Source organism: Microcebus murinus, chromosome 9, assembly GCF_040939455.1.
Source record: "Microcebus murinus isolate Inina chromosome 9, M.murinus_Inina_mat1.0, whole genome shotgun sequence".
In the NCBI taxonomy this organism is placed as follows: domain Eukaryota; kingdom Metazoa; phylum Chordata; class Mammalia; order Primates; family Cheirogaleidae; genus Microcebus; species Microcebus murinus.
In genome coordinates this window covers 76,577,680-76,593,167 of record NC_134112.1, presented here as the reverse complement: position 1 = coordinate 76,593,167, position 15,488 = coordinate 76,577,680, and the positions used below count along the sequence as shown (strand labels likewise).

Here is a 15,488-nt window from a genome sequence, read left to right as displayed (position 1 = left end):
TTTTTTCCTTCATTCTATTGCTGTGATGTATCACATTGGTTGATTTGCATATGTTGAACCATCTTTGCATCCTTGGGATGAATCCCAGTGGGTCATGATGAATAATCTTTTTAATGTCTTCTTGAACTTGGTTTGCTTTAGTGTATTGTTGAGGATTTTTACATCTATGTTTATCAGAGATATAAGCCTGTAGTTTTCCTTTTTTACTATGTTTTTGTCTGGTTTTGGCATCATGGTGATACAGTTCTCATAGAATGAGTTTTGGAGTATCCTCTCCTCCTAGATTTTTTGGAATAGTTGAAGTAGAATTGGTATTAATTCTTCTTTGAATGCTTGATAAAATTCAGCAGTGAAGCCATCGAGTTCTGAGCTTTTCTTAGATAGGAGACTTTTTTATTACTGCTTTTATCTCATTACTTGTTATTGATTTATTCAAGTTTTGGATTTCTTCCTATTTCAATCTTGGTCAGTTATACGTATACTAGGAATTTATTCATTTCTTCTAGGTTTTCCACCTTATTGGCATATAGTTTCTCATAGTATCTCTAATGATTCTTTGGATTTCTGCATTATCAGTTCTAATGTCTCTTTTTTCATCTCTGATTTTAATTATTTGGATTTTCTCTTTTTTTTTTTAGTCTGGCTAAAGGTGTGTCAATTCTGTTTATCTTCTTGAACAAAACAACTTTTTTTCCTTTGATCTTTGTATTTTTTGGCTTTATTTGTCTGCTCTCATCTTTATAATTTCTTTTCTTCTACTAATTTTGGGGTTGGCTTGCTGTTGTTTTTCCAGTTCTTTCAGATGTATCATTAAGTTGTTTATTTAAAGCTTTTCAACATTTTTGATGTAAGCCCTTTTTGTTATAAACTTTCCTATTATTTCTTCTTTTGCTATATCCCATAGATTTTGATATGTTGTGTTTTTGTTTGCACTTGTCTCAAGAAATTTTTAAATTTCCTTCTTGATCTCTTTATTGACTCATTGGTCATTCAGGGGCATATGGTTTAATTTGTATGTGTTTGTATATTTTCCAGTGTTTCTCTTATTATTGATTACAAATTTTATTCCATAGTGGTCAGAGAAAATACTTGGAATGATTTTAATTTTTCTTTTTGGATTTTTGAGGACTTGTTTTGTTTCCTAACATATGGTATGTCCTTGAGAATTATCCATGAGCTGAGGAAAAGAACGTGAATTCTTCACCTGTTGGATAAAACATTCTGTAAATATCTATTAGGTCCATTTGGGCTATAGTACAGATTAAGTCCAATGTTTCTTTGTTGATTTTCTGTCTGGATGATCTGACTGACTTTACTTTCTGACTCCTTCATTCAAATGTATATCTTCTAGTTTTCCTTTGGTTAGTTAGGGGAACTTACTTGTGTTTTATAATACTACTTATAAATACTTGTACATTAACCACTTACCTTTTACTTGCAACTGTCTCATTCAAACATACTTATTTTTATTACTTTATTAAAAATTATTGTGAGCTATAATAAACATGTAGAAGAATGAATACAATGTATATGTACAGTTTAGGTAGTATTAGACAGGATATTACCAACTTCCAGGTCTCCCTTCCCCTTCTAATCATAATCCCTCCTCTTGTCTCCAACAAGTAACTACCATACTGACTTTCATGGTAGTCATTTCTTTGATTTTTCTTCATAGTTTTTACCACCTCTGTATATATCTCTAAATAATATGGTTTAGTGTTGCTAATTTTTTAATTTAATGAAATTATACCATATGTATTCTTTTGTGCCTTGCTTATTTAGTCAAAAATTAATTTGTAAGATTTAAGCTTGTTATTGTATATAGCTATAGTTAATTCCTTTCCATATATTAGATAATATTCCATTGTATGAGTAAACAATAATTATTTATATAATCAATTTCTTTATGGATATTTGGTTGTTTCTAATTTTTTACTAATGTGAACAATAGAGCTCTATGTGTACATTTCTCACATGAGAGTAGAATGGCTGGGTCATAGATTATGGATATTTTCAACTCTACTATTAGATAATGACAATTTTTTTTTCCAAATTAGTTTTACCAATTTATATTCCTGTTAGCAATGTTTCATTTTTTTATATTATAGTTTTTGGTTTTTTTGGATGGTAATTTCAAAAACAAACAGTTAATTTGAAAATTTTATACTGAGCATTCTTGTGTTTTATGTAGGAACATGAATGTAAACTGACTCAGGATATTCTAGAATTGATTGACAGAGAAGTTGATCTTATGATGAGAGGAGTCAAACATCATAACCTTGAAGGACTCAGAAAAAGAATTGCAACACTCTTTTTACATTATATCAAAACACCTCTGTTTAATCCTGAAGTTGCAAGATACATTAAGGTATTCTACTTTTTTAATCATCATTTGTTACTTTTTCAAAATCCTAAAATGTGATATAGCAAATATAAGTATATTCAAATTTTGCTTTAACACTTTACTTGGAATCCATGTGGAAGACCATCTCATTGGTGAAATCTCTTTTGAATGATTATTTTGTGTGTCAATAAACTAAACTTATGTGTGTAACTTATTCTGTGCCTGTATTTCCAGCTTTTAATTCTTTCCTGATCTCTGCACCAACTTTCCAATTGAATATGTTGAATGCATCATGATCTCTGATACCTCCATTCTGTTGCAGATACTGTTGCTTCTTCCTGGTATGCCATCCCGTATTTTACCCAGCCAGTTCCTATTTATTTAAGACTCAACTCTCAGGTCCTCATCTTCATGAGGCCTCAGAGAGGATTTGAGTCTTTATTTTTGAGATTCCATGTTACACCTTGTGTTCTTTATAATACTTATCACACAGTTATACTTATTACCAGTCATATCCATATGGATATCCTGAAAGAACTTCCAATGTAACATGTATTTAAATTAAATTATCTTTTCCAACTCCAGGCTTCTGCTCTTTATCTAAAGCCAAGACAAATTCCTCATTGCCTTCTTGCTCTGCAGTAATATTTAAAACACTTCCAGTAAAATTTTGGGGGATGTCAAATAATTATAAATAGTGTTTATTTCAATGATTATTTTTAGCTAAATTTATTTAAGAAGATGACTAAAAATTATTAGCTTTTTTGATCAAGCAAAATCTCAATATTTAGTCAAAACTTCTAGAAGAATAAAAATTATCTAATTTTTATATTTTTCCTTTTAATTGATTTAAAAAATTTTAATTGTTCACGCCTGTAATCCTAGCTCTTGGGAGGCCGAGGCGGGCGGATTGCTCAAGGTCAGGAGTTCAAAACCAGCCTGAGCAAGAGCGAGACCCCGTCTCTTACTATAAATAGAAAGAAATTAATTGGCCAACTGATACATATATAAAAAAAAAAAAAATTAGCCGGGCATGGTGGCGCATGCCTGTAGTCCCAGCTACTCGGGAGGCTGAGGCAGAAGGATCACTCAAGCCCAGGAGTTTGAGGTTGCTGTGAGCTAGGCTGACGCCACGGCACTCACTCTAGCCTGGACAACAAAGTGAGACTCTGTCTCAAAAAAAAAAAAAAAAAAAAAAAAAAAAAAATTTTAATTGTATTGCAAAAAAATTAAAATATAACATAAGTCTAGTTCTAGTTCTCTGTGGACTTACTCAGTTTATATATATTTGGAGTAATATAATAGAATTTTATATTCTACACTTTTATATAATGTTCTACCATTTTATTTACTTTTTAAATTTACCTTTGGTAGAATTCACTCTTTCTGGTGAGTTTTGAAAACTGCATACAGTCATGTAACCAACAGCACAGTGAAGACAAAAAATAGTCCTGTCACCCTTCATGTTGTTTCAAATCCTTGGAAAAAACTGATTCACATATTACTTTTATAGTTTTATCTATTTCAGAATGTCATATAAGTTGAATAATACTATATGTAGTTTTTTGGGACTTACTTCTTTCACGTGGTGAATTTCAATTGAGATTCACCCATGTTTTTGAATGTATCGGTAGTTTGTTGTTATAGCTGAGCAATATTCTTACAGTCTGTATATACAGGAATTTTTTTTTAATCCTTTCACAGTTGTAGGATATTTGGGTTGTTTAGAGTTTGGGGTTTTATTAATAAAGTCACTATAAATACTTGATATGAGTTTTTGAGTAAATTGATTGTTTTGGGGTAAATAACTAAAAAGTAGCTTTGTTGGATCACATGGTATATGCATGTTTATCTTTATAAGAGACTGCAAAACTTTTTTCCAAACTGGCTGAACCATGTTGAATCCCCACCTGCAATATATAAGCAATGTATTAATTAAAACAAAGGATTTAAGACTATTTTCTTGTATCCAGGACAAATCCATAGATTATCCTTTACTCCTTCTATTTTGGGTAGGGATATACCCTTTAATATCCAAAAATACATACTATGTTAAAAAAAATAATGTTACTGACTTTAAAAAGGAATGCCTCATTTGCACATTTTTGGTTTGCATAATGGGAAAAGAACTTGAAGGAACACCACTACCCACCCCACCCGGCCGGCTTTCTGGGAGTGAGCCCGGACAAAGCACTCAATGTTCTCTGAAGAATTCTTTAGAGTTAAATTCCATAGCTTAAATGGAGCCCTTTGCCATCATACTCATAATGGGGATAGGTGATTTTCTTTCTTGCACAATTTCAGATGGGTAGAGAATATCTTTGCATGGCTTTATAATAGTCTATCCATCTTTCCCTTATAAGTCTATCCAACTTTCCCTTATAAGGGAAAGTTGTACTAACTAGTTTTTATGAAGTTGACTCATATTTGTCCAGTTTAGTGCCTAGAAGGCAGGAAGATAAAATAATTATTCCAGTTAAATTAAATGTGTGATCTCAGAATAAGAAAACTCAGAGAAGTTGCCTTCTAGTTCTTTTTTTTTTTTTTTTTTGAGACAGAGTCTCACTTTGTTGCCCAGGCTAGAGTGAGTGCCGTGGCGTCAGCCTAGCTCACAGCAACCTCAAACTCCTGGGCTGGAGCGATCCTTCTGCCTCAGCCTCCCGAGTAGCTGGGACTACAGGCATGTGCCACCATGCCCGGCTAATTTTTTTTTATATATATTTTTCAGTTAGCCAATTAATTTCTTTCTATTTATAGTAGAGACGGGGTCTCGCTCTTGCTCAGGCTGGTTTTGAACTCCTGACCTTGAGCAATCCGCCCGCCTCGGCCTCCCAAGAGCTAGGATTACAGGCGTGAGCCACCGCGCCCGGCTGCCTTCTAGTTCTTTGATCATATCTGTAGATCACTTTTGTTTTCTCCAGTAGAACTGACTACCTTTTAAATTTACATACTGTCTTATCTCCCCAATTATAAGGCATGGAACAATGAAGTCTTCAAAAAAGACTACCTTTTGGGAAGATAGAGTATTTAGGAAAAGTAAAGCAGTGTAGGGGGAAGGTGCAGAAAGGTAACAGAGATTCAGAACAAAAACATAAGAAGGGATTATAATGGTAAATATTTCAAATCCACCTTGAGTAAGAGAAAAAATAATACAGGATATTGATGCCCATTTCCTTCTTTATAAAAAATATCTTTGAAAGTTTTATGTATCAAATGCCAACTCTGTTGCTACTTGATCTTTTCTATCATGGAGGCCAGAAATACTAATGCATCATAAATTAGGAAAGACTGGCTTATATAAGCCATTATTCAGTTTGTGTTGAAAATGTTCACCATTCATGCAGTCATCCCTTCATTTATGGTACTTTAACCCATAAAGAATCACTGGATCGATGCTTCTATGGTAGAATTACTTCCTGCCCACTGCTTTAGATGCAGAGTTTCAAAGTTTGAAAATTGACCATTGAACTATTTTAAGTTTATTTTTAAGATAAATGAAATAAGAAAAATAATTGGTTTAGTGGGATCTTATTTATATGTGAATCTAACTATTGCCCATAGGAATAATTATTGTAACAGCAAAAATAAATCGAAACTCTTCTTAAAAATAAGTGCTAAAAGCCTCTGTTTGCTAATTTTTTTCGGTCATTTTTTAAGTGATTTTTATCACATATGTCTAAGGGTTGATGAATAACAGATTTTTAATATTTGGCAGGGTAAATGGATATTGCTTGAAATTTAAATTTTGTATAGACTAGGAGGTTAAGGGGAAAATATCACTTTAAAAATTAACCAACTCTATCACATTCTAAGATAAGTTAGGTCTCAATGATTCAGTTGGTTAATAAAGTATTTGGCCTGGCTTTTATACTTTTCTTTCTTTCTTTCCTTCTTCTTCTTCTTCTTCTTTTTTTTTTTTTTTTACTATTTAGATCCCTCAAGACCCATTGAAGTTTTATAGGAAGATTTACTTTTGCTATGGGTGTCAGCAATATTTGCCTTCTACGGAGTTTGCTGTGTCATCCACCTCATACCGTGTGTACCGGTGCCGTCGCTGCACTAGCCTTGAGAATGAGGCTAAACAACGAGAATCATTTTTGAAGTACAAATGTTTACTTCAACGGCTCTACTATTCAGAAGCTGATTATGAAGATGATTCTAAAATTGCTTTCTTGATGCAGGTATGGTTACTAAGGGGTGCCAACAAGGCTGAAATTTGCCTCTGTCTAGGAGGCTGTCTTGCAATCTTATGTATGTTTGTGTGTGTGTGATTGTTTAATAACTGTCTGTTCTGCTAGACAGTATGCTCTATGACTGCAGGGCTATGCCTATTTTCTCCTCTTGCTCACCATTATGTCTCTATAACCTAATACAGTGCCAAGTTCATATAGGTCCTCAATATTTATTGAATGAATGAATAAATGCTTTTCCAGAAATTGATGTTGCATATGCACATGTTAGTGTTTATGGATAACAGTAATAATTAGTGTTATTGAATATGACTATGATGGTAAATAATATGAAAGGTAAAAACTAAGGTTCATAGAAAGTAAAAAGTACCTTAGGGAAGGGCTTTGAGTAGATGGATACTTGTCTACTTAAATTATTAGCATCATAATATCCATAACCCATCACTGAAAAGTTCTGAGTCCAGAGTTCTTTTGAAAGAACCATTGCATTGGATCATTGACCCTGTCAGTAATCTGCCTGTTATAAGAGCACCTCCAAGCTGAGAGAGGCTGGGGCCTGTGAGATCATGGACTCTCTCCTGAATTCCTACCTTAACCATTACTTTGGTCTCCTTGGTTCTTCCATGATTTCTCTTGGGTTGTTTAGGCCAGAGGAGAGTCTTTGTCTCTACAACATAAAATCTAATTCCTGACACTGTTTGGACTTACGTATGGGGGAGAGAAAAGAAAAGGTCTTACTTATTGTTGATAGGACTTTGCCTAACATTAGCAATTTATTGATAAAAGTAACTCATAGAGCAAGGTTGATCCCAATAATGATATTTGTATTCACAGACTGTCAAAAAGGTCAAATTTTCTGTAAAGTTATTAATTTAAATTATATTTAATATCAAATATGAAAATAGGCACTCTTATGAATAAAAATTTTAGAGACTTAAAAAAAGATTCCAAACATAGTGTGCTTTGTTAAAAAATTCTTCTGAATCAATAGCTTTCAAACTTTTAAATCATAATCGATAGTAAAAATGTATTTTTGTTATAACCTAGCACAGCCTTGCATGATAATGATAATAATAATAATAATAATAATAGCTAAACACTCAGATAGTGCTAACATGGCTCTACATGTTTTATTGATTTAATCAATGCAACAATTCTATCAAAATAGATACTATTTCCATTCAGCAGATGAGAAAATTGAAGCACCAAGAGGTTAACTAACTTGCTCAAATTAGCACTAATAAGTATCACTGTTGGGATTCAAACCTAGGAATTCTGGTTCCTAGAGTCTATACATGTAAACACATGCTATTCTTCCTCAGAAGCAAAAATTTCCTGAAGGTTTCACTATATATACGTTCTGATATTTTCTATTCAGTCCAAATTTACTCATTCTAATATCTACTTGGAAAAGTTTGGTGTTACTTAAGAGGTAGCAACCCACAGTTTGAAAAACACAGATTGAAATGATTACATATTTTTTCCAATAGAAAGAATATTTTATTAATAAAACTGATGTTTATTTCAGAGTTTAAATTCTTTTATGCTTTTCTTCAAGAATTATTAACATGACAAATGTATATTTCCTTGCTAGGAATCTTAGACTCATTAGGACTTTAACTCACATACAAGTGTCACCTCAATATTTCATATTGCATTAGTCAGTGTTCTCCAGAGAAACACCACTAATAGGATATCATGTATATATAACTACAAAGAATTGGCTCCCACAATTATGGAGACTGGCAAGTCCAAAATCTAAAGAGCTAATGTCCCAGTTCAAGTCCTAGAGGCTGCTATAAAATCAGGAAGAGCCAATCTCAGTTATAAGATCATCAGAAAGGCAAGCAAATTTTTCCTTACTGGTGTGTGTGTGTGTTAAACTTTTGTTCTATTCAGGCCTTCAACCAATTGGATAAGGCCCACCCACATATGAAGGGCCATCTGATTTATTCAGCTTACTGATTTAAATGTTAATCGCATCCAAAAATACTGTCTTAGAAAAACCCAGGTACTGTTTAACCAAATCTCTGGGCACCCCATGGACCAGTCAAGTTGATGCATAAAATTAATCATCACACATATTGAATAAAAAGTTCTAGGGAGCATTATCACTTTGCAGATAAGATAGTCTCTGTTAGGTGTGAATTAATTTGAATATTGTACCTGTGTAGGGTTTTGGTCTCCCCTGTCTTACTTTTCCAATATCTAGGGTTAGCAGACAAATATGAATGTCCAATAGCTTTTCCCCCTTTTAATGGTATCATTTTAATTAATATTTATTTTAGTAATATTGTTGGGCATAAATGGAAAACATAAACTTTCTCATGAAATAGTAAAGTTCATAGGCAATAGCAAAGATTAGCATATACTGAATTTGAACATGATGACATGTAAAAAAAAGAAAGCCAAGATATATAAAAAGATCTGCTTAGAGACGATATTTGAATGTTTTATGAGACAGTTTATCTGTAATCCATACACATATGCCTAATATAATAGACAAGAGTATTCTTCTCTTATTACAACAATTTCAGGAACAATGACTATTTGAAAGGTAGGCAGTAGGCGACTCTTAAAGGCTGCCAACCACACTTAACGACGTACATATTTGACATTCACATGCAAATAAATACTTCATTCTCTTTGATGCAATTTTGAAATTATTCATAGAATTGATGCAACTAAATTAAAAACAAAAATGTAAACCAGGCACATATTTTGAATATAAGCAAAAATATATGAAACATTACATTTTAAAATTCTGTAGATTCCTTTTTCTATAGCAGCTGTTATAGTATCATCTTTTGTAACATTAAGTAATAGCTAAATTTCATTAGTTGAGTTTAATATTTTGAATTATCCATTTATGAAATAGTGTAGTAGCTGATGGTGACAAGATTTTTTTGTTTGTTTTTTTTACTTTAGTAAGTTGTTTAGGTTTTTGTCCACTGGTTTTATAGAAAAGACTTCTGCTCTCTCACGCAAACCTTTCACAACAATGGTTCTTTTTTTCTATGCTTATACTTTGTAAAGATTGCCCCTCTCTGATAATTCTAAATTTATATATGCAGACCTCATGAAAAGTCATTCTGTAAGTTTTGCAAATATAGTTTAAATTTTAAAAAGTTTTAAACAGTTATTTCATTTCCCCCCTTTTAAATTAAAACAATAAAATATTTTAATTAACAGTGAGTTAATTAATCTTTATTAAACCTCAGCTTTTTCATTGTAAAATGGCAGTAAAAACTTTTAAAAGATCCCTATACTGGCCCTGAAAATAAGATGATAGTTACTAATGAATTTTGGAAAATTATTTAATATCATATATTTATTAAGGTATTATTAAGGTATTGGTAAAATTATCATACTGGAAGAAATTTATACAGCTTACTTTGAATTAAAGATGGGGTCACGACTGTGAGATTGATAATATAGTTTAGGCAGAATGAACAGAAGTTTGGCGAAAAATAGGGGACTATGTGCCACTGAAACCTCATAAATAATGTTTTATTTTTAAAAAATATGTTCAATATAATTTATTTTCTCAAATAATTTAATAATCTTAAAACATTTATGTTTATAAGAAAACATTATTTTTTAAACTTATTTTGACATGCAGCTACAAGATATTCAGTACCTGACAGAAAACATCTGGGCATCCCAGTCAGTACTCAGTGCCTGGGACGATCTCAATGACCTGGTCATGGTCAGGTGGAATAAATCCTTAGAGTGGTCCCCCTGGAACTGCATTCTTCTTACCAAAGATGAAGGGGCTGCTCATCTCAAGCTAACAAATATTGAAGAGGTAAGAAAGTTGAACTTAGGAAGCTCTTTTAATCATTGAAATTATTAGACATAACTTGACTGCCATCATACATACTTCCATCAGATGAAGATGCAGAACTCATGTATTAACAATAACACAATTTGTGGATGGCATATATGGCAGAGATTAAAATTAAAAGGAATCTAAAATAAGCACGTAAAAGGTCAATATAAGAGGTTTGAACACATTACAAGTCCTAAATATGCTACTAGTCCCTCCTAATAGCAAGTTCAATCATATTACACAGTAAATTCCATGAAGGCAGAGATTTTGTTTACCTTATTTGCACCTGTGTCTCTAATACCTCCAATAGTGTCTGTCACAGATTAGAGGCTTAATATAATAAATATTTGTTGAAAGAATAAATGAATATTACCACTGCGTGGGTATTACGGCACCCAGAATCTGTCCTCCTTTGATTAATCATCACGAGTCTACCTAAAAGCACATTCAATTATCAAAGAAATTTTGTTCATAATTTTGTGTTCTCAATAGCAACATACTGATGGAGTATAGTTCCGAGGCTCTATTTTTCATTGCTTCCAACTAACCAGGAGTGGAGAAAGCACTGCAAAAATTAAATGTCATTTACTGTAATTTCGGTAACTTACAAGATGCAATCTGTAAAACATTTTGATGAACAGAATTGAGGGCCCCTGAGGAATTCCTAGAGAGCTCCTTTTACACTGAGCCCAGGATCCTAAGAACTGATACTGATTCTCTGCTGTCTACTGATTAAATTACTGCACCTTTAATTTCACTCAAGCTGTCTGGTAAGGGAAAATAAAGAAATGACGTCAAATATCATAGTCATTTTGAATAGTGCTATTCCCTGTTTTCTTTTTGGGGGGCCGGGAGAGGAGATGATATAAAGAGAAGAGATTAAATTTTTAGCTTTTTAAGTAATTTTTCAGTTTTAAGAAGCCAGGCTAAGAAAAATTTCACTCTAGGGATTGAAAGAAAGGTCAGCAAAAAATTGAAGCTGTGTTAAATGTTATATTTAGTAAACTAAGCTGCCTCATAAATATTTAATCACTGGAAGCATAGCCAATACAAGCAATATCATTTCATCTAGGGCCCATGATGAGATTGAAGTTCATTCCCAAAGCTGATATTCCGGTGCTTCTTCAATTAATCCACACAGCTCCCTTTGTGTATTTAATCAAATTTCTGCAGTATCAAATTAAATGTTCTATTCACATGCATTTCTAATTTCAGGATGCCAATCTTATCAAATTTCTGTAAATAGAGCTAAGGTTCACAACCAGACAAACTCAAAAAACATTTGCTTTTTTTATGGTTTTGGGCTGATGTAATCTTTTAGGTATTAATATTCAGTGTAAGGACTAATTTATATCTTGCAAATCTTGCAGCAAGTTAAAGCATTTTCAGAGTTTCCTTAATTCATAGAAATATTTACTTTCTTAGGGAGTAAAAATGCTCAAAAGTTAAAATAATCTTGAATCCCTGCAATAATGACCCAGGTTATAGGAAACACATGGAAAAAGACTTCTGTGAACTCTGAGGCAGATTGATCTCTCATTTGTGTGCACATTGGCCCAAGTAGGAACAATCATGGACTTAAAACCACAGTACTGGTCCAGTTCTTTCCTATCTCTGTCATGAACCATTTGTAGGACATTAAGACCTGCCCTTTTTGGTTTATAAATTTTTAGAAAGATGAGCTAAAAATGTGGAATCAGTAAAGAGGGATAAAAGCAGCCCTGGCTTTGAATTCTAGCATTTATGACCTGGGAGAAACTGGAAAAGTGTGCTAATGTCTCAATGCCCTAGTTTTCTCATATATAAAAAAGAGGTAATAATATCTCATCATTGGGAAACTTTGAGGACTAAATAGACCATTATTTAAAGCTCTCAGCATAGTTTTTGGCATGAATCAACTTAGATAGTAACTATATGTATCAATACACTTTAAAAATTTTGAGTGCATTTTATTTCTAATTGTAGTAAAAGCAAGACATTATTGGTTTAAAAAATCTGAAAGAATTACAAGGGTGTAATATAGAAAATAAAAGTCTCCTGATATTCATCAATCCCTGTTTCCACATTGCAGGGATAACTACTATTTCTTGTGTATAATTTATTGAAATTCTGGAAGCTTTCTATGTGTATATACATAATATATAGTTTTTTGTAGCATTGATTTTATGTTAAATTACTCTGAAACTTGGTTTGTTTGCTTTATTTAACAATAGTTATTGGATATTTTCCATATCATATTATTCTTAAAGAGTTACTTATTATTCCTTTGAATGTATGAACCATAATATGCTTATGTTTAATAATTTTTAGTTCTGTAAAGGTACTTTGAAAACCTATAAAGTTCTGTACATCAGAAGTGTGTTCGTTTTTCTTGAATTAAATATGAGCTAAGAAGTGATGGAGCAATTAGATTAGTGCAAAGGATGAATATGAATATTTTAACATAGTAAATTTGTAGAGAGGAAACTAGGATATTCCTATATACTACTTTCTGAAAAAATAACAAATCCTTTGGCTCGTTTTCCTCAGGACTTTGTTTTATCTTAGATTTAACCCTATGAAGACATCTTTAGTGAGGGAATGTCTCACTCTCAGAAGATAAAAATTTTAGGAGAAAGTACAGGTTGTATTTGTGATTTGATTGCAAAGAGGGCCAATGAAGATTAATAAAGAGACTAGATTGCACTTAGTAACTTAACCAGAATTTACTTTTGAATGTGCCAAATGCTTGGACAGAAAAAAGTAAATATGTTACGACTATTATTCTTCATTGTTTTATGTGCAAATAATAGACAATTTATAACGACTTAATGAAATGTGGGTTTAGTTTTCTCATGGAATACGAAGTCAGAGGTTGGCATTCTGGGGCTAGTGTGGCATCTGCACAGTGCTTTCAGAAACTCAGGCCTTCTAACCTTTTACTCAGCTGTATTTAACCTTCGGCTTTCACACTCATGCTTGTGCACTCTTAGTGACATAATAGCTATGTCATCTCATGCATTATATCTATATTTCAGGTTTGGCAAAAGGCTAAAGGTGGTTGATAGGCGAGTCATTCCACTTTTAAAAACCACTTTTAAAAGCTTTTCTGTACGCTTTATGCAATGACATGTATATATGTCAGAAGCTTAGCACATCACATGGCCACCCCTAGTTAGGATGAAGACTAGGAAAGTTGGACACATCTCACTCTATACAAAATCAGACTTCTAAATATAAACGGAAGAGAGAATGAGCTAGCATTGGTTTGAACATAGGTCATAGGGAGAATTGAGGAAAGCTTCCTGGTTAAAGTGTCATAGGAGCTGAGCCCTGAATGATGATGGATAAAGTGAGAAAAAAAAAATATATATATATATACATATATTCTGGGCTGAAAGAACTGACAAGCATGCCAGTGTTTTTACCTGGCAAAATATATCTGTGATATTTAATAGAATTTGAGTTTTTTTTTCTTTGCAGGAGTACAGGCCCTCATTTATTCACAAGATCAAGCACAAACATATCCTGGCTAAGAACTATTTTTCTCAGATTCCAGCGCTGGCATCATTTATACTTGATGATGGTGAAATGGATGTGATCAGAAAGAAATATCAGTCAGACACAACACTTAAGGTTATAGAATGCAGGAGTCCTTGTCTGTAGAAGATCCAGGAGTATTTGTTTGATGATTAAAATTTTTGTCCACTGCTCGTAGGGTAATACAGAGGTCATACACTATGGAAATGGAATTTTATCTTTTTATTGATTTTGTTTTATTTTTCATAGTGTAAGTTATATAAAGAGAAAACATCCCTATGTAAATGTTTTATTGCTAGGCAATTAGTGCAAAATTGAAATTCAATTTTGTTACTGAAATTAATATTTCGAAGAGAACATTTTATTTTTGCATATTTTCAGATTAAATTTTTTAAAAAGTTCAAATGTATTATAGTTAAAATCTCACAGCCAAATAAAGACTAGGCTTAACTTTCAAGTTACTTATTTTAGATAAATTGTAGTCATAGGACACAAGTCAGCATATGGATGGGAGGAAACATTATAGAATTCTCTTTCTTGAAAATCTTCATAAGTAGGATAAAAGAATTTATATTATAGAGATTTGAATCTTTGCTGCTTACTGTCTTTCACCTTCCATCCTTCTCATAGTCCCCCCAAAAGCAACTGAAACTATTTATAAACAAACAAACAAAAATCTGTATTCCATGCTGTAAAACAGGGTAAACAGTGGAAATTTTACCCTATGGGAGACAAACTCCTTGTGGGACAATGGTGAAATGCTGTAGGTGGAACAAACTTGGTCAAGCAAACTGTAATAACACCCTTCTCCAAGGCAGTGAGAAGGAAATAGCCAGCAAATAAAGAGCTTTAATAATCCCCCTATTGATGTAGGGGTGAAACAGCTGACTGTAGCATTTGCTTATAGGAATGGAAGATGCTGGAGTACAACTGAGGGGGATGGACAGGAAATTTAAAGTCTGAAAAAGAAAGACAGAGGTTGGGATATTTATTCCCCTGGCTTCTCCCATCTGCTTATTGGTCTCTTGTCAGTGGCTGTATTACCTAAGATTACAGCTCTTGTTGGGTGGTCATCCCTTCTATACTACAACTCTCTTTTTATTCTGGGAATCTTTTTTTTTTTTTTTTTTTTTAATGCCGAATGGGTCTTGCTCTGTTGCCCAGGATAGAGTGCAGTGGCATCATCAAAGCCACTGCAACCTCACACTCCTGGACTCAAGCAATCTTCCTGCCTCAGTCTCCCAAGTAGCTGGAACTAAAGGTATATGCTGCCATGGCCTGGCTAATTTTTCTATTTTTTGTAGAGATGGGGTTTCACTTTTGCTCAGGCTGGTCTTGAACTTGTGGCCTCAAGGATTCCTTTTGCCTCAGCCTCCCAAAGTGCTAGGATTAAAAGTGTATGCCACCAGGCCCACCTAATTCTTTTCCTTTTATCCTTCAGCTTACAGGTGATAATGGCTTTTTTTTTTTTTTTTGGTAGCTAAGTTTAAAGAAGTTCGCTTTTCCTTATTGATTTCCTTAGTGTCCTCTCCTTTATAAACAGTCTCTTATTAAATACTTCTCAAATTAAAAAGTTTGAGTGTGCCAGCAGGTGCCTGTTGGA

The 15,488-nt window shown here is 33.0% G+C and overlaps 1 protein-coding gene across 3 annotated transcripts in view; it reads left to right on the top strand.

Annotated features, from left to right (window-relative positions):
- The window catches only part of IQUB (IQ motif and ubiquitin domain containing), a 58,398-nt gene extending 43,374 nt beyond the window's left edge, over positions 1-15,024 (top strand). For all 3 annotated transcript variants that reach the window (XM_076006588.1, XM_076006589.1, XM_076006590.1), the window contains 4 exons: positions 2,192-2,368; positions 6,277-6,525; positions 10,157-10,342; positions 13,829-15,024. In XM_076006588.1, the coding sequence (XP_075862703.1) occupies positions 2,192-2,368; positions 6,277-6,525; positions 10,157-10,342; positions 13,829-14,011 (795 nt within the window). In that variant the 3' untranslated portion in view covers positions 14,012-15,024. The remainder of the gene's footprint in view (positions 1-2,191; positions 2,369-6,276; positions 6,526-10,156; positions 10,343-13,828) is intronic.
- Positions 15,025-15,488: the final 464 nt, after the last annotated feature.